The sequence below is a fragment of the Siniperca chuatsi genome, linkage group LG5 (assembly GCF_020085105.1).
Source record: "Siniperca chuatsi isolate FFG_IHB_CAS linkage group LG5, ASM2008510v1, whole genome shotgun sequence".
Lineage (NCBI taxonomy): Eukaryota > Metazoa > Chordata > Actinopteri > Centrarchiformes > Sinipercidae > Siniperca > Siniperca chuatsi.
The window spans coordinates 14,024,721-14,044,854 of record NC_058046.1 but is presented as its reverse complement, the minus strand read 5'-3'; the positions used below and the strand labels follow the sequence as shown (position 1 = coordinate 14,044,854).

The following is a 20,134-nucleotide window of genomic DNA, read 5'->3' as shown; positions in this document are numbered from 1 at the left end:
TAATTGTGACTATGTTTTGCAGAACTCTTGTGAGCTTTTCTAGCTCATGCAGCTGACAACAAATGTGGAGACGATGAGCAAAAACATGGGTTGTAAGACTGAGAAAATCCCCAGCTATTCATTTCAGACTTTCACTGACATAAACATACGAGGTTGAGGTGAGGGCAGCACAATGTAAATGAGAACGTGTAGAGAAAATATTGTGAATCCAAACAGAAAAGATTTCCTGTCTGAGGTGAGTCACTATCCTGGGAACAATCTGCAAACAATGTGCTAACTGGCACATAAAGATTCCAGTCATGGTGAGAAACTGTCATTAGCTGTTACAGAATGAGGTTTTCCAGAATTTTTTAAATTTATTTAATCTTTATTTAATCAGGCAGTCTCATTGAGATTAAGATCTCTTTTCCAAGAGACCTGCGAACAAGAACATTCAACAGAACACAAACAAAGACAGAATCAACACAACTACACAATAAACAAGGTAATTAATTAAAATAGTTACAAGAATCACCGAAAACTTTAGATAAGCTTTAGAGCTTTAAAATCTCCAAGGGGAATGTAAGAATGTAGTTTGAGGGCAGTTTGCAGTTCATTCCATTTAAAAGGTGCATAGTACCTGAAACCAGCAATGCCAACATTGGTGTGTACATGAGGGATATCTAAGCTTCGGTAGTTACTGGATCGTGTACTGTAGTTACTAGATTTAAATGAGAGAAGAGATGTGAGGTAGTTTGGAAGCTTCAACAGTAGAGCTTTATAGATGAATAACATGAAATTTGTCATTTGTGATAAAACATAATGCACTGTGATACACAGGTTTTAACTGCTGATGGAGCAGCATGACAATAAAGAATATCTCCAAAGTCAAAGTCACCTTTAGTATAGAATAAAGGGGTGTAAAGAGTGGAGTTGATATCTTTATCTTAGTATAGTTTCGAGAAGGTGTAGGTGTAAGAGTAAATTGTCCTGAAACTGGATAATATCTATCTGGAAAAGTCTAGATAACAGGTTGATTCATTTAGTGACAAGCTAATATTACAGTTAAAGACAGTTTCCATTCAAATTTGATACAGGCTGAAACTGAATATTTGGAAAGTATTTAATGGAACAAGAGCATTAATATTAACTATTAATAAGATTACATTTTATTGCAAGAGGACTTTAATAAAACACTATTAGAAACCTAAAATGTCAAAGTTTGTTTCTTCTTGAGCAATATTCAGCAGAAGAGTGATATTCACAATAATAATAAATTTGCAATTTCTTAAATGAAGCTTAACACCTCTGATGACCTGCCTGACATGTGAGTATATGGATATAAAATATGTAAATACATTTGTAGAGGTGAACATAAAAAACAATATATGTGAAATGGGCAAAACAAGTAACGTGATGATAATGGAGGTGAACTGAGTTTAAAAAATATATATATTGGAAATCCTCTTTTTGACAAACAGCCATTTCTTAAATTTAAATTTGCAGGTCGCATCATTTGTCATTCACCGATCAAAGATTTAACTGAAGGTTGTGGGAGAAGTAAAATCAGATTTTTCATGTGAAAATGAAACCTATGCATTAGAGGTGAATTCCCCAGCTGTTGCCTCATTCCAGGAAACTGATTGTAGAGCACATACTGAGTCTGTGTATACGTCTGAGTTCCTGTTAGACCTCTGAAAATCCCTGAAGGTTTTCTGTTATTTAAAGTTTTTCTGAAACATATGCAGCCGATGCTATGCTCAGCCAATTTGAGCATAGAAGATATGACAACACAGCTTGTGTATTTATTTTATTATGAAGAATGTCTGTGCATTACAATACACTCTGGAAAAACAAACATGAATAATGCAATGGATACACGATGCCCTTTTCTATTCATGAACAACTAATTTTTCCTTTTGTCGACTGGCCTAAAAGCTTCAAACAGCAAGCATGATAAAAACAGTAAACTTGCATAAATTCAGATGTCAAACTGTTCAAATGTTCAATTAAAATGCCACCAATCACTGCATTCACTGCCCCTCATTATGGCACCACAATACCACATATTACTTACTAGAGATCTGTTCTGCACTCAAAATCAACCCTAGACCAGCAAAAAAAGAAAAATAATGTTTTCTTATCTTCAGCTTGTCCCTGAAAAGTTAAATATGTTGAAATAATCTGGTTTGGATGACAAAGGAATTGAAATGAAAACAACCTTTAAATACTCACAGTTAAAGGGAATTTAACCGTTTGATGCATTCCCCACTGATGTCGACCACCCAGAGCACAGCAAGCATTGTCTGTTTTTTTTTTTTTGAAATATTCACTTCAACCACAGTCAGATCAGTACTAAAACATTTTAAATTCACACAGGATGTAAGTTCAATCATATTAAAAAAAGGAAAATTCAGTCAGCTGGTAAAGAAAGGCAAAAACAAGGCAAAAAAATATACTGTAGTTGGTACCACAATATTTGATTTTTCTGAAATGTACAGGAGCATTTGCTACAAGTAACAACAAAATTATACCTGAAATAGAACTGAAGTCACTGTAAGGAACGCTAACTAGAAGTGCTAATAATGCTAACAATTGAATTTAAGACTTAACAAAAGGCTGATATTGTACTGCATCACATTTATAGGTAAAGAGATGTATTATTTAAGGGGAGTTGGAGGGAATTTTGGTCAGCCTATGGGTCTTCACAAAGCCCTAACCTATGCAATTGGTTGCTTACAACATCAACAATTTAATGGAATTGCTTCCTTGAAATGAGGAGAGATTTCAAAAGCTTCTGGCCCACGATAACGATCCGTTCATTGGTCCATGATGTGAAGGATCCTTTGCTCTGTTTCTGCCTGATCAGCTCACTTGTGTGCGAGGACTGACTTTGCTGTGTGTTGTTTTACTGCAGAGGTCCTGTGGGGCTGCCAGTGTGATCATTTGGGGGTTGGGGTGGGGGTTGGGGGTTGGGGTGCTGCTAGATAAGCTCCACGTAATTGGCTGGGAACATTCCAAAATGGCCGTCTGGGCTGAAGCCTCGCCACCAGCCGTCATCTATCATCTCGATCCCGGTGATGATATCGTCGGGATCAAATGAGATCTCTGTGTCGTCAGCTGAAAGAGAAGAGCAGCGTCTCATGAATATCAGCAAAGTTACTGTATGATGTACATTTTCAAACATTTTCTCAATGCCTAACGCCTACTTCAGCAAAAGTTCATTAAACTATAATAGCAACTAATTAAAGAGTACCATTACAGTAAATATACTTTTTTGAGTTAACGAGAATATATGTGCAGTCACTTCTTGATTACACTATAGTTTGATTTTGGTCCCAGTCTATAATGTTTATTGTAACAAAAGTTATTTGCCTTTTTCCATTGAAAATAAAGCTATTCTATCCCCTAAATCTGTGAAAGATCTATAGTAGTAAATACTATTACTTCTACTACTTTATAGTGTTGATTAGTGTTACAGTGTTGGGGCAAATGTTAATCCTCCCTACCACTCATTCACATTCTCTTTTATGTCACTCTCCATTGCATCTGCTGAAGCCTTGCTTCACAGTCACTGCTTTCCCTGTCGCTCGGTTAAAAAAAAAAAAAAAAAACGGCCAAACCTTTACCAGCCACTGTAAATGAGGCAGATGTGTGGGTTGTGAGTCTGGGTTTGAATGCATTTTTTTTTGTGAAGGGGGCATGTCCAAGATAAAACAAGGTGTTAAGTTGCTCTTTAATACCCGTGTAAGTTATTTGGCTGACTACATGTCAGTCCATTTGTTGTTACGGTGTAGTGATAAAAAAATAAAAATAAAACATAAAAAAATAAAAACCTCACCAGCCTGGTAGTCATATAATGCTCTGGCACAGACGCCTCTGTCTGAGGTATCCCCAGCAGTCACCTCATAGGAGTTATTCTCCTCCACCTGGGTGTGGAATAAAGTTACGTTGTGTTTCAGAATTATTTATATGATGGAAGAAAATAGTCAGCATTTCCTGCTAAAGGTAAGTAAACAACTACCTGAGCGGGCTCTTCATAAGCCGTTTCTTGGACGTAGGAGTTAGCAGCCAGTGCCTCCTCTGAAAAGAGAGATTCCTATCAGTATGATTGTGTCTGATCTGCCTATCTACCAGCAGGTGGCAGCAGCTGATCCTGACAGCACAGTTCGGCTAGAGGGAACAATATGTGCTTAAAACAAATTACAACAGCATTTTTATAAAAAGCAGATGGAAGGGTTGGGAAGCTGATGTACAAAGGGGTAACACTGTTGTTGTGTGAAATGGGCCCCACCTTTAAATTGCTCCTGGGGGGTTGCCTCCTGCTCATCATACTCACACCTGGACTGTCCATCATCCACATCAGGCTCTTATCACCCAAAACACAAGCACAGGCATGCATGTACACAGAGGAACACATTCACTAGTCCACACAGGCTGAAAACCACCACCAGTCTCAGACATAAAGGCATTCTTGGCACGTTTCACTTGTGGAGTAACAAAACAATAATCTTGAAGTTTCTTAAGAAACAGGAAGAACACTGAATGGAAGCATGACTCGTGATGAAATCCATGATTATAAAGGAATATGATGACACACAGAAACAACAATGAGAAATGAAGCATGCAGCTTTTAGTTAAGTATGAGACTGTCACCCAATAAGTTGTGTATGCATTCTTTGTGCATGTACCAGTGTGTGTGTGTGTGTGTGTGTGTGTGTGTGTGTGTAAGCTCACACCTGTGGCACGGACAGGAGAGGCGGAGCCTGCTGGCACAGGAGAAGCTTGGCGCTGAGGTGAGCTGGCTCGCTCACTTTCATACATTGGCTTAGACAGAAAAGGGCTTTGCAGACGCCCTGAGCAGAGACACACATGGAATCCCCAAAACATGGCAAAAATTGACGAGAGAGAAAACAAAGTGCAGACAGGTTGAGCAGAAGAAGAGGTGACACCATGATGGAGACATAGTGTTAAATATGACTATGAGACTACTAGACAGTCTGATGGAAAGTTAAAGCTCTGAAAAAGACAGCGCTGGGAGACAATCTCCTCTAGAAAAATCACCAGTTTGTACCTCCCGCTACCTGAGAGAGAGCTAAGAGAACCTTGCAGTAATGCAGGAGGGGCAGTGACATTCAAAGCAAACAGATTTATATGGAGAGGTCACGTGTATGCAGGGGTGATACCTGGCTGGGGGCTAGCAGGGGCAGCAGAGGGGACGTCTGAGTCACTGGGAGTTATTCCCCTCTCCCTCTGCTTGAACATCTCTCTGGGGTTTAAAGCACGCTGAGAGATGAGAGAAGCCGCCTCCTAGAAAAAAAGAAAAAGAAAACAAATAACGCGTACAATAAGCATTAGACAGCCACAAGTTATTCATAATGTGTTGGCATGTGTTGCTGAGCGAACAACTACAGAACATACAGATGTCTGACTTCTGTAAATGATCACAGAGAAAAGAGAGATCATGCAGTAAAGACCAGAAGGAAGGTGTGTTACGTCAAGCTTCAAGGGGTTCACATTTGATTACAAAGAGATATGCAAGAAAAAGGAAAGTAGTTTGGCCAGAGGAGAGCACTTTCAGGAAGGGGAACTCACGTTGGCCTTTTCCACAGATTCACCTCTCCTGACTGCTTTCTTCTGGGCTGCCTGGTTCTCCTCCTGCTCCTCCTGATAATGTCGATATCAATGTTGGCACTGCTGACATTAGCTACCTTCCTGACTTAAGTGTTTACACGACGTGTGCACTACCCAATCGTATGTAACTATCAGCATAATCACAGAAAAGTGGCTAACACTCAATATGAAAGTAAATTTCACACCAATCCACATTCATTTCGACATCTGTTCCGAATGTCTCTGTCAGGTTACTTCACAGTTGAAACCCATTTGCTCAATCTTGTCACACAGTGGGACAGTGAGACACTCACCCAGCGTTGATTCTCCTGCACTTTACTCTCAGCTTCCTGCTGCTGCTGGTACTTCCTATTAAACAAATGACTGTTTAGAAGACAGAGGAAATGTAATTTGAACCTTTTAATAGGTGATACTGCAAACCGGTCTTAACCAGCATTTCCTTCAGTTGCCACCTACTTTTGTTGCTCAATCTGAGTGGCCCTCTCCTTGTCCCTTTTGTCCCTCTGCGCTGCCTCCTTGGCCTCTCTGTCTTTTCTGTCTCTCTCCAGCTGCTGGCGTTCCTCCTCTGCCTTGTGCCGCTCCTCCTGCAGACGTTTCTCCTCTTCTTTCTAAAAAGCCAAACACACTGGCACAGTCAACGTTGGTTTGGTATTTTGCAAATATTATAGTCATTAAAAAGCTTGATTTCACAATAGTTTATCTAAGCCAAACTGCAAGGCAATAAGCACCACTTTCTGGGTGTTATCTGTGACAGGTATGGTGATGAGCCAAAACTGCAAACAAAAAGGACAAAGTTACAACAATGCTTTCGCTGACTACGGTTATATTCGTGATGGATAAAAACTGCCTGCCTTGCATTTTTATGTAGGACTTTATGAGGAATGGCAATATTTGTCAAATGTTTTAAAACTGCAAACTCTTGCAATGTTTCGGAGAGTTCTTGCAATTTCAATGAGTCAATGATTCAAAAACATCTTACATAAAAATAAGGTAGAAATTTTTAAGAGAAGCTTAAGGTGCTCTTCACACTGTCTCAAGAGGTGAAATTGAAATTGGCGTTAGCTTAATGCAATTTCAGGAGCCTACCTCTGCCTGAGCCCAGAAGTTGTCTTTGTTGGTCTTTCTGATTTCTGACATAGCGTTGGTCTTCTGGTACACTGAGCCCTACATGAAGGAAAAGACAATTTAATATGACTGAGTAAACATTTTACTTAATAAGAAAAAAATAAATAAAAATACAGAGGAATCCAACTACTGGAGCTCTTAGCATCATTTACCTAAACCTAATCCATATCTTTTCTTTGTTATTCAATCATTATTCATTAAATGGATAAAAATGTACACTTTATATATATATATATATATATATATATATATACACAAACATTTCAAATGTATCCATGTTTTGAGATTAAGGAGCCTAGTTGAGATCTAGCCCTCTGCTTATCTTTCTAGCATGAAACATAAGCAAACAGGAGGGCATAAGGCAGGAACTGCATGCGCTGCATACCACAGGACCCTGAGGACCGCTGTCCTGGAAGCGGCTGGAAGCTTCTTTGTGGAAGCTGTAGTTTGCTCCTGAAGCTTTAGCCACCTTTTGCATGATCACATCAGGTTCCACGTCCTCATCTGCTCTGGCGTTTATTGTGACATGGGCCCCCTGAAACAGCATGAAATAAAAAGTTAATTTTAATGCTCAGACAAATACGGAAACACCTACAGTTGTTATCTTGGTTTATGCATGCACCACCCAGTAGTTTGATTACATGCGCTGTTTGCTGGTATAATATGAATGACACTGAAACCAATCAAACAAAGCTGTTGCATTATTCCAACAATGCCTGCAGCATGCTGTTTAGTATTTTCTTTATTGGATTTTTAATTTTGAGTTCTGCTCAAAGCCATCATCAACATGCAAATAACCTCCTTTGTAAACATAAACAGACTGTAGTAGAAATCCAAATGCATATTTAAACTAGACTCAAAAATGAGTGCAGTGTTACCTTAAGAAAATTTGCCATGGAGCTGACATGATTTGCACATATTCCTTTCCTAGCGTCCTTCACTCCTTCACCAGTCTGAAACACAAAGAATTGTTCTACAAGTTCATTGACGGCCACTACAAAGCAGACAAACAAATGTACAATAGTTAAGTGTAGCACAAACCCAGTTGATGAGGACATATTTAGGCAGACCAGAATTTGGATCCTGGACCCGGCAGAAAGCATACATCACTTTTCCACTGTTCAATTCCTCAACCAACTCCTCCAGTCCTCCATCTGATACATAAACATTGTGGAAAAGTCAAATGGTTACTGTGGTTGGTTGTGTAACGGCAGACATTTTTCCACTTACAAATGATGGGGTGAGTAAGCAGAGGCACGCAATCCTTTTGTGCTGATATTCCATTACTGCAGCTGTATGCTGACAATGAAATTCCTGCACACATTTGATAATATCGCGTTGCGATCATAAAAACTTGATAACAATATCTACTCAGTCACTCACCCCCCTTTTCTGCCAGGCGGATATCATTACTGTTTCCCTCATAGGTGAACAAGGCCCTGTGGAAAACACGATTCCGGATATTAAAATACCAGCCAAACAGATCACACAGACAGACAGAGAAGGGTTTGTTTTGCAGACGTTGATGTGCACTATTTCACACTAAACAAAACAATGGATGTTTTGTAAACTGATTTTAAGCAACCTTCACCGTTAAGCCCTATTCCAACAGGATACATTTTCCTGGGGAAGTAGGGTAGTGTAAACATACTAGAGCACTGCTGCAGTTTAAATCCCATTTTAAAATCAGCCATGTCAGTCACTTTTACAGGTTGAATGCCTGTGCACCAGTAGATATTTCCACTGAATTTTTTTTGATATTAAATGCCCAATAAAAATAACTAAGGATTAGCTATATCTTTTCTCCGTCATCTTCATGAGCATGGAGGCATTTGAAGAAGTCTTTGCTTCTGTGCTCTTCAAGTGGACATACAGTCCGCCAAACAGCCTTTTCGGGTTATATATGGGCTGAGTATTTTTTTGATAGGCAATGAATTTAATAACATACTAGATAATCATAATAATCAAAAGATTATGCTGACACACATAAAGTCTTTAATTGTGTCAGGTAGGTAAGTTGGATGGTAAAGTTGTTTAGGTAAGTCTATAAAAATAATTTATGGCCATTTTGTAGCCTTTATTGTTATCTTACTGTACTCAGTAGTCATTGCTGACTATTAGGAGATGAGGCAGGGATAAAGCTGTAATTTAATGTAAAGCTGAAACAATTAGTCGATTAATCGATCCGTCAATCACCAGAAAGTTCATCTGCAAATATTTTGATAATGGATTAATCGTTTTTAAAGCAAAAATGCCAAGCATCTGCTGGTTCCAGCCACTCAAATGTGCGGATTCAATGCTTTTCTTTGTTGTACATGATAGTAAACTGAATATCTTTGGGTTCTAAACTGTTTGTTGGACAAAGCAAGCCCCTTGGACTTTGGGAAACCATGATGGGCATTTTTCATTATTTTCTGACATTTTATAGTCAAAGCAACTATTCAATTAATCGAGAAAATAATCTGCAGATTCAGTGTTAATGAAAATAATTGTTAGTTGCAGCCATAGTTTAATGGCACACAAAGACAACTTAATTATGATTGTAAATAATATCTAAGGCCTTCAGGTCCCATTTAAAAGAAAACCATAGATGCTTTCATTGATTTTGCCTCAGATCAATACTACACAGAAGAATCATCATTTGGCCTGCTCTCATACAGAAACTTAACTCGAGATGAGATCTTCTTGCATTATTGTCATCTAGCCATGTGATACATTGTAAGTGACATGATAATCGCCTTACATATTACAGTAACTATTAAATCTCTACTTGGGATGTCAATTTCAGACCAGTATGTGTTCATATTCGCAAAAATACTTTCAGAGCTAAGTAAGTGGAACTTGCTCAAACTGAAACTAGCTGATGAATGATTACTTCTTTAGTTTATCTTTACATCTTTACTTTTTCCTGTCAGCATCATTTCAGGGGTAAAAATTACAGTAACAGCAAGTTGTGGTGTTACTAGGCTGTGGTTGTCCAAATGCCTAAAACTGAGTGGCAAACATTCACAAGAGAGACATTTTCAGACTGTATATGGGGCCAGCAGGACTCCCTGGGCAATTTGCTCCTTAGGATTAATTAATTCAGGTCATCATTAAACACTGCAGCTGTTATCAACAGGTTTAATTAACCTTAACCTCAAGGCAAGCACAGACACTCATGTAAAGTTAGGTAACACAAAAAGGAAGTTCCCAGATTTGACTTTCACATATTGGTCATTTATAGCTTCTGGTATCTTACCAGGAAGTGGGTGAGTTAGCTAGCAACTTATTCATTTAACTCCAAGACAGACAAGCTTAACAAATAATAAAATACACGCAAAGCATATAGATTAAGTGCTTAGCCTGTTAGTTGGTTAGTGTACCCAGCTAATTAACAATGTCACTAACTAGCTATTCAGTTAGCTCATCTTTAGCGTTAATACACGTCAGACTGGCAATAAATGTAAGAATGATAAACGCCCATGTACACAAAGCTGACTTTAGCTGACGCTGTCGCTAATTTAATAAGTAGAAGGTCTGCTGTGGTTAACAAAGTACCGATAAGTCACAGGTTAAGTTTATCTACCGTTAGGTTAACGTTAACTTACTTGACGACTGGCTTAATGCTAGCCAACACTGGAGCTAACATAATGCCTCCTACATAAGGCTTTTTAAAATGCTGCTCCTTACCAGTTGGTATTGGATTTTTCATCTACCACTTCTTTGAATGCAGCTGTTAAAGCAGGGCCATTTTTGCTGAGGTTAACTGCCATCGTTATGCTGAGTACAGCTAGCCAGCTAGCTATCCGGGAGGAGTGGCGATGATGCTGACTTTCAGCTGTACAGGAAGCTAGTTTAGCTAGTAGCTACATCTCAGCCACAGCATCCTGCGTTTGGGATAGCGTGACACTTCGGAAGCGCGGAGCTAGTTTGCGTTTTTAATTATTCTAAACTTGGCTAGGAATTTGTGCAATCCAATGTCCAAATAATCATTAACATGCACCAAATTCTCACTATAGGAAAGTGAGATAAAAGATAGTGTTGTCTGCACCGCAAAAACCTCCAGATCTTGTTGAATCAAACGCACGCTAGAATGCGCCACTCAGGTACGCAGTGGCGCTATTTGAAGAACAACTTTTTACAGTACTTTTATTTAGCTTAAAACTAACTTACCTACAGTACGTGTACAATATCTCCATATTTTTCTCTGTTTATTTAGAGGCATCCGCTCCTCCTTTAACACCATCAATGCACAGCTGATTCTGGTAGTTATTACTACATCTTAAAGACACACAGAATGACTGCAGACAACGGTAAACCAAGATGAACTTTATTCATATGTTATGACAAGGTCAATAGTTATCTTGTGTAGGCTATGTGAGGACATGTGGACGTTCATGGTGGCAGTTCAAGCACACATATTCCAAATTTTAAGATGCATGAAGGCTGGTCCTGCGGTCAGAGAAAGCCAGGCCGACATTTTCAACAAAAATATTGGTGCTGTTCAAGCAGGTTTCCATGTCTACTGATGAAATGAATCACCCACTAGGGGGATACAGCCCTGATAGCAAATTTACAGTTTATGACAACGTTCTCTCTATATATACACACAAAATGAGGGTTAAGGCTAAAATTTTAGTCAGAGGTGTTAGGCAGATGAATTGTAACGAAATCCCTGATATCTGGCAAATGGCTGTGAGAAGATTCTCCAGAGTGCAAAGCATGCCAAGCTGCCTATATAAACTCTATTGAGCACACTGGACAAAGGAAGTCAATGTTGCAGCACTCATATGATGAATTGAGGCTGCATTCAATCGTACAGTTGGAAGATACTCAGCTTTCAAATAAATAAATAGCCAGAAGAACAAAGAACAATGCACAAAAAGTTTGAACTAGTAACTAGTTATTACACACAAGTCATTTTCAATTGTGGTCTGGCAGCAAAAAAGATTTCCACTGCATTTAGAGGATATATATTTTCAAAACCTTTAAGTATATACTGTATTTCAGGACACCTTCTTTTGACAATTTTCTCTACAGCAGCTAACAATGATGAAAGTCTATATTTTGTGCCTAAACCATGGTGTTATTTCTACAATCAAAGCTTTTAAACATTTCATGCTTCACTTTGGACCTTTCTGGATGAATCCGCTCAATAATGCCTCAATAGCAACATTTCTTCCCATTTATAACATCAAATATTCCCTTTATATTGGCAGCATCGGCACATTACGAGCCTTGATTATTATTATTTTTTTTTTAATTATAGCATTTCCTAACTACTTTATCCAACAGTCACAATGGATTATATTCAAACTAATATTACATTATGACACATCACAATCATGTTAAATTCTGGTGACATGAATGAAGACAATTACCTAAAACTAAAGCTTTCAAAGATACAATACAAAAGGTCACAAATGTATCACCCAGACAAACTGTTTTACTGTCAGTGTGGATCATTAATCCCAAAACAAAAGAAAACAAACCTTTGCAGACCAGATCATGAATATGAACATAAAGAAATGCTGACAAACTTCACATCACCGGATATTTAAAGCAGATTAAATTGTCATGGCAAGTTATTGTATTTTATCACCTCAAGTAACAAAATGCACATGACTTCAAATTAATAGGTTCTGCAAAATGTTAAATCTGTTCAAGATACTCATTTTGAGTATAAGTGACACCTGCTGTAACCAAAAGCCATTTCATTTAAGAAAAACAGTAGCATGTACGTGTTTAACAGCATCATGTAAAAGCTGTTCACATCCAAGTGTTGTTAAAAAATAAATGGAAATGGTGATGAAAAGAACTGAACAGGGATAATGGAAAAAAACCCTCTCTGTGACAAAATGACAGTACTTTTGGGACAGCATATATATTTGTGCAAAACAGGATATCTAGGCCTATTTGCATAAAGAACTTCAGTGTTGATCTGTCTTTGATCATTTTGCCTCTTCAGGAAGTGTGAACATTTTCTTTTATATGAACAAACCAGTGAACTTAGGTCAGTAATATTTTTAGAAGCCAGATGATATGAGCCCTGGCCATTTTTCTCACCATGGGTCACTGCATGTAAAGGCTGATGATTTGGTTAGATACCTGAGTAACTGTACTGAGGAGGTGGCACACAGCTTAGCTATATGCCAAAGAGTAGCTATGTTCATTGCTACACAACAAGTAACAAGTCAAACAACAGTAGTATTTTGTGCACTATGGACACCAGCCATGGGTGGTTACTTATACGGGATATAAGGGCAATGACAGCATGTGTGAGAAAAATGGAAGTTGACATTCGCCCTATGGAGACCCACAACAGTGAGGCAAGGGCCAGCTAGCTCTTAACAGCAGCTCTCTGGTGTCTTCAGAACCACTAAATACTGTTGCAATTTAAAATGCAGTGGGTGATTGAGACCAATGGTTCTTTACATCTTTCACATTGTTTCGGGGTAGAGACAGCATGTGCCAACAGATCAGATGCTGGTAATGGCACTGCACCACTGTGTTGAACAGAGAACATTCTGCCTCAATTGCACATATACTGAAAATAATAATACAGAAAGGCCACTAAATACATGGAAATACAGTAATAACAAGATATCCAGTGGGACACAGACAGTACCTCTGAAATAAAGGGAGAGCCAATCTCCTATATAAATCAAATATTTTGCTTCTGAGTAGCACGATATGACTCATGGACAGTGAAAATGATGCGTATGAATAGCGACAATGATAGTGATAATCACAATAGCAGGAGTAACAGTTTTTAAGTCTGAGTGTGGCGGCATGGACTGTGAAGAGTTTCCGGTATTCCATATGGGAGTGCTTTAAGGAGCCCATCAGGTCATGCTCAGATCCATACAAGTCATGAAGGACAGCACATGGTAGCAGCTCAGCACATGGAAAGCCAGATGGCACTGTACCTCATTGTATCGCTTCCTCCGCCAAAAGATGGGCTGTTGTCTAGTTTTTCCCCCCTCTGTTGCTCATTTGCCTCAAGTTACAAATCAAACGTGTTTCATTTGTTCTCATTTGTATTTTGATCTCCCTGGCATGCTCACATTGCATACTTCTGTGTCCAATCTCTTGCTAATTTGTTGTACCTGGAAAACACATGCAAAGTTTGGAAAAGGTTTCAGGTGAACTTGCAAACTAAGAACTTTATCTCCAGAAATAATGACAGTATGACAGTGAGCAAAGCTGAGAGATGTGGTAAACCTCATTCATGTTTTACACTCACTTTTCCCTGTCAGCCTTGTATGTATGGGCGATCTCTGGTACCAGTGGGTCGTCCGGGTTCGGATCACAAAGAAGAGAGCAGATAGACAATAATACTGTGGAAGAATGAAAGTTTTTAGATTACATTAACTGAATCTCAACGTGACAATGAGAGGGGATTCTTTGGCTATGGCCTTGAGGAGTCAAGGCCACTAGGTGTGATTTTGACATCTTTAGATAATCATCACAGTAGGGCCAAGCCATATTGATAAAAGAGAATGTCAATATACACATGACTAAATACTTTAAAATATAACTGATCATGTGTTTGTACCTTGAGAATATTATTGTAATGATCAAATATTAATAGGCACTGATTCATTCATTCATACTGTAGTTTTTATGTATCCTGTTAAAGAAAATATTAACTTGAAAAGTATTTCAAAATTTCATTTGATACTGGATTCCATTTGCTCCTACTTGAAAAGTCTTTTTACATTTAAACATTTCTGACATCTATTCTTTCTGAATCACTTTATGCAGTCAAATTTGTGTGTATTATTTGTGAGTATTTTTTTCTTAAATGTAGATTCAGAGTGTTTGTGGCAACTTCCACATCCTCTATAGACCATTCTGCAAATGGACATACTTGTCAAACCTAGGTGTAGCTAACAACATTAATAATACCTGCATTATATTTAGCTGTGACAGAGTCAGGGCCCTCGTACTTTGCATGCTGAGTCAACATTCACAACTGTCTTAATAAATACAAATGTCGACACACTAGTATAAATCTTGTGTTATCCCTTACCTTTTGATACTGTAAGTGCAGGTGACCATTGTGATCTCAGTATATCCAGACAAATACTTCCATTGCTGTTGATATTAGGGTGGTAGATTTTTGTTGTGAATGCAACCTGTGACAAAACAGGAAAAGAATTTTGTAATTTTCCAGTGAAGCCAATTGCCTTTTACCAAAGTAAAATAAATGAATAAGAAGTGAGTTGAAATATGTGCCTCCTCATGTGACACACAAGACAGACCCCTACTCACTTTGGGTGGTTTGAAGGGGTAATCTGTCGGGAAGTGAATGGTGAGGAAAAACACTCCACTCTGATATGGGCTGTCACTCTATTGAAATAAAAATAGAAACAAGATAAGTTTGTCAACAGCAATTTCATTGTTTTTGTTGCATATTTCAATCATATTTCAGTTGGGTTAAGATACAGTTTCACTTACCGGACCCATTATTGTTGCCTGCCAATGAAACACTGGGGAAGGGGAGATTAATGATGCCTTTAGTATGAACATTTGGCTCCAATTCCTGATGCACAATTATATTATCTACTGATGTAATCTTAAAAATAGATTTATACACTGCAATAAGGTATTAATATGTTTAGACATACACTGATCTGCACCAATATTCTAACTACTTACAATCATCTCCAACTGGTCCAGCAGAGCACTGAGCAGGTGGGTCCCTCTGCAGGTCTGACAGCTCCTAAAGGCAAGACAATCAAATAATAAAACAGCCTTTAATTTACTGGTAAGTTCCAGTATTGTAACAACTGTGCTCTTTGCAAGGAAATAACATACATTTTAAATTCGGTTTGCAAACAGAGGGGTTGTTTTATATTTATTTATATTGGGTACATGTGGGTACACAGGAAAATATGCTGATGCTTAAGCCTCAACATTAAGGCAATGCACTATATGTCAAACTGATGGATCATGGATGAATTATATATATTTTGAATTAACTGACATTTCCTTAGGGATTGAGAGAGAAGTATAGCTTTGCAACAGAAGACAGCCTCTTTGAAACTTCTCTAGGGCTTAATCCACAGAGGATAATGTCTGGCTTTATGTTTAGTCGGATAAATGCATTTTCGAGGGGTTGAAGCCCAAATTTGAGCCAAGTTGTAACTGCTACCAGTTTTATCAGTGGAAGCCATGCTTGCTGTACAGTCATGACCCAGGGATGTTAACATGTAGGCTAAATGGTGGTTTTAGGACTGATGACTTAATAAACATTTTAGTCATCAGTTCAATTTAACCCACAGATGTTGACTACAAAGGTTACAAAGCTCAAAAGAAAGGAACACATCTGTTCTACAGAAATAACCACGGCAAAGGCAAAAGCTAGGATTTTTAAATCCGTTTATTATATCAACAATGAGTGTAAACGCTATGATCAAACCGCATTACATACTATTCATGAAATGACGATGAGCAAAGACAGCAAAACAACAGATGGTTAAATAGAAATTAAGCCCGTTATTTAACAACAGCGTATCTATTCTGTTATATAAATACACACCGTGGCCTGCTCCAGTGCCCCATTTACCATTCCATATATGGCAACACTGACACTAGGGTTCAATTTTGGCAACCAGCAAGCAGCTGTCATTCAGTGACTAAACACATCAACAGCCATACGCTTAGTGACCAACCACAACGATAAAGACAACAACAAGTTAAGAAGTTAAAGGCAAATTCTGCACATGTCAATCAAGCAAACCAAATACCAAAGCACCAACTAACGTTAGCTTACTGCTAGCCTAGCGCTGCACTGCGAAATGACTTGTTTAGCTTGTTAGTTAACGCTAGCCACCTTTACTGGAGTATTGATAATGTGCCAAGTGTCAGAAAGAAAAAATAAATATTAAACACAAAGAAAACGTAGCTGTCAAAATAATGGCGCTGTTTGAGTGGTTGTTGATAGTTAACGTTACTGTAGCAATGCACCAACAGGGCCACCAGTGGTTAGCTCGTCTTTGTCTGTGAATTATTTTTTAAAGGAGCACAAAAAGCAAGCAAGTAAGGCTAAGTCGAGCTACAGAAAAGGGCTACACATTGGTGTGATCTTCACACAGGGTCCCACACTCGGAAAAATATGTCTAGTAGAAGGTTTGGTTAGCACATGAAAGAAATACACACTCACCTTCTGAATTCTTTTCAACGCCATTGTATCAATGGCTATGCTAGGTAGCCTGTCAGCTAACAGTTAGCACTTCACACATACAATTTGGCTTCTGTGGCCGCGTACTTCCAAATCTCACTTTACGTATAATCAGAAAATCACGTATAACATATCGCAGGCTTGGGGCTTTTGGTTTAACAACCTATGCGAGAAACTGTGTGTTAAATCTTGATTTTTCTTAATTACAGAATAACCGAGAAATTTTCCTCTCTCCTGTCATTCCCTACTCCTCTTCGTGCCTGGCAAAAACAGTTTTTGGTAATATCGCGAGACTTTTCTAACAAATCTTGAATTGAAATGGCTGTAAAGTTCAAAATACATTTTTTATTTATTTTTTGACACGGTCCACTTCACAAAATCAAAATTATATGACTTTCAATTACCCATTAGGGTTACCTCCTACTTTTTGATCTAAATTAAACTTTATCACGATATAATGCTGTGAACCAAAACTTCACACAAGAATCCCAGAAATTTGGGGATACCTAGCCTACTTGTATTTTGACTGTGACGATCAATTATGTCCCTTCTGTTTGCCCCTACATCACATGCTGCCTTAGATCAAGAGTTATTTTTATTTGTATTAAAAAATATCTTCAGGTAGTTAAATCATTATCGTGATTGATACAATCATCATCCTTATTATCAAGTTTACAGCACTAATAACAGAGATAGGAAGGCACTGATGTAACAACATATATAATACATGGCTTCAAACATACAGTCTATGACTACAACACAATAACTGAAGCCAGGTGTCCACAAGATGTCACTATTTGAAAAGAGCAAAAACCACACACAGGAAAGACATGGCCGGAATAGATTATGTACAGCTTTGATGGAAAAACGTTTTGGCAAGATTTACAGTGTCATTTATCAAATTGAATGTTGCATGCTCAGAATCAATTCATTTATTCAGTACAGTTTTGTTTTCAAATTAATTTGTTCAAGTGCAAAAGTGCATGACAATGGAGCAGCAAAGTACAATGAAGCCAAACACATGTATTATTTACACAAACAGAAGAATAAAGAAAAAGACTATATAATTGTTCATTCAATCCCCAATCATTGTAAAGGCATATTCATCTGAGTCAGCTGCATGCTCCGGTTTCTGCACAGCCTTGTCTCGCAAAGCCTCATGAGCTTCCCTTTATATGTCTTAAACAAGAGTGAAAAAAGAGCTCTCATTATTTTAGCGAGTATGTATGAATGGGTCGCACTGTTCATTCTTCTTAAATGGCTGATTCAGTGTCAGGTTGAGGATCCTATCGTCAATGTGACACTGAGAGGGACCATTTTCCTTTGGAAAGCTGAAGATTCCTTCAGATAATATCTTATTGTTTGCTCATCTCTGTGCTCTCAATGACCTGCCTGTCCTCGGGGCCTGCCTGTAATCAGATTCAGCCAGCAGCAGAGGTAGCAGTTTGGGTCTTGTGCAGCAGGGGCCTTGTGTTCTGAGTTTGTCTACTTGGAGAGGCCATTTGTCAGCATGAGGTTTTCAGACACAGTCAAGCCCACACTTTGTTGGCTTGAAGCCTCAGTTCACAAAGCCTCCCACAGTCACCCTACTGTAGTTTCCTCTGAAATCTCAAATCGCATTGGTTTGCTTACAACTGTGTACTTTAAACTTATGGGGTTTGTAGTTGACAGGTACACTAGTGAGCCCTTCAGTTATGGGGTGATGCTACCTTGTAAACGTTCAAAGCAATAAGCAAGCAAGCAAGTCTGTGTTTCTATAAGGCAACATATCACTAACCTGCATGGGGAATTTCCCACCTATACCCAGAAGTTGAGTTTTTAGTTACAGGACTGGTGCCCCAAGTTCCAAATTGATGTATGAGCCAAGGCATGAACGTGTCAGACCTGGGATGATATGGGTGGGGGTAGGAGCTTAGTTGACCTGTCTCATGAGGAATATAGCCTATAGTGCTGTTATTTGAAACCATGGACTCAGCAGACTCCAGTGATCTGTCTTTTTGGTCACATGAATCATCATTAGTAGAAGTTCCATTGTATAAGAGAAAGCATTCCACTTATTGTGGCAATTATGCTAAAGCCATGTCTGAGCTTAAGTATGTTCCTCTCTGTGGCACTTTTCCCATGGTTGCCACGACAAAGCACATGTGCTCACTGTCATTTTCAAAATTAACTTAAATTGATCTTGCTAATGTCTGAATTATCCAATAAAAGCATAACCAATTAATGCTGAGCACAAGCTGGGCTCACAGTCCCCAGAGGTGTTCTACCTTCGGTCAGTGTATTAGCTTTCTGAGGGCTCTCTTATGGAACAAAGATCCATTGTTCCCACATACTAAGAGATATTTGTTCACTCCTTGTATCAATGGTCTTGATTTGATTATATACTCAGGCAATATGTGCAAGCAGTGCTCATGTTTGCAGTGAAGTCAGCACTCTGCACAATCAAATAATTCTTGAACTAAGCAACTGGGAAAAGGGTCATTATGTATGGAGCAATCAGTGTTTCATGGCTCATTTCCTTAGCTGTGATTTGATTTTGCTTGCCAGTGTTAAGGTGGCCTTTGACCTAGAAAATCTCTGAATTATTCCTCAAATCTTCCTTTTTGCTTTTGTGGGTATCAGTATTAGTGAGTTTTACAACTTGGATCAATCACTAAAAGTCCATTATAAGAGATTTCTGTAGCTTCCCCTCATCTTCTTCTTGTGTTTTGGACATTAAAACAAGCTGGTACATGACTGCATGTTTTTTTTGTTGACTTACAAGGTTTAAATGATGCAATCATATAAACATTTATAGCTTCAAGGATGTGCTTATTAAATGGCATTATATGCTTTAACTGTGGCTGTAGAAAACTCTGCATGTTTTATTGGCCTAATTGCATAGCCGGTTATGGGATGTCTCATTTACAAGCAGGGGTCCTAGCACAAAAATTATACTTCAGTTTAGTGTGTTCGGTGACCAAACCTGTTTAAAGTGGCAGGCTAAGTGATGACTTGTTTACTGAATGACAGTTTTCATACTCATTTTCAACAAGAATCAAAAATACAGAAACAAATTTTGAAGAATGTTATCATTGTTGTTTAAAAAGCATCATATATTAGGTAGTTTAAACAAAAAAGTGAGCAATGCATCAGATCAATAAAGTAAAAGAAAATAGTATCACAAAATGGAAAAACTCAGGTAAAACCACTTCCCAAAACTGCACTTATGTAAAGTTCTTGTCC

General features: G+C 38.4%; 2 protein-coding genes across 8 annotated transcripts; both read right to left on the bottom strand.

Moving 5' to 3' along the window:
* Window positions 1-1,776: 1,776 nt before the first annotated feature.
* On the bottom strand, window positions 1,777-10,794 carry dbnlb (drebrin-like b). Of its 7 annotated transcripts, none has more exons than XM_044195872.1 (15): window positions 10,411-10,791; window positions 8,122-8,177; window positions 7,780-7,892; window positions 7,617-7,691; window positions 7,208-7,273; window positions 6,700-6,777; window positions 6,070-6,221; window positions 5,907-5,961; window positions 5,575-5,646; window positions 5,166-5,289; window positions 4,719-4,835; window positions 4,274-4,348; window positions 4,004-4,062; window positions 3,821-3,908; window positions 1,777-3,099 (listed from the first exon to the last, which is right to left on the bottom strand). In XM_044195872.1, exons 1-15 carry the CDS (start codon window positions 10,491-10,493, stop codon window positions 2,963-2,965), a joined length of 1,350 nt encoding a protein of 449 aa, XP_044051807.1. In that variant the 5' UTR covers window positions 10,494-10,791; the 3' UTR covers window positions 1,777-2,962. The 7 variants fall into 7 exon arrangements, with proteins under 7 accessions (XP_044051807.1, XP_044051804.1, XP_044051811.1 ...); XM_044195869.1 differs by having other exon boundaries at window positions 7,124-7,273; window positions 10,411-10,788; XM_044195876.1 differs by lacking the exon at window positions 4,719-4,835 and having other exon boundaries at window positions 10,411-10,793.
* Window positions 10,795-11,029: 235 nt separating this feature from the next.
* On the bottom strand, window positions 11,030-17,189 carry ube2d4 (ubiquitin-conjugating enzyme E2D 4 (putative)). Its single transcript, XM_044195877.1, has 7 exons — window positions 16,892-17,189; window positions 15,385-15,448; window positions 15,184-15,215; window positions 14,998-15,075; window positions 14,756-14,861; window positions 13,967-14,060; window positions 11,030-13,829 (listed from the first exon to the last, which is right to left on the bottom strand). The coding sequence occupies exons 1-7, from the start codon at window positions 16,913-16,915 to the stop codon at window positions 13,784-13,786; spliced, it is 444 nt and encodes a 147-aa protein (XP_044051812.1). The 5' UTR covers window positions 16,916-17,189; the 3' UTR covers window positions 11,030-13,783.
* Between the last annotated feature and the right edge of the window lie 2,945 nt (window positions 17,190-20,134).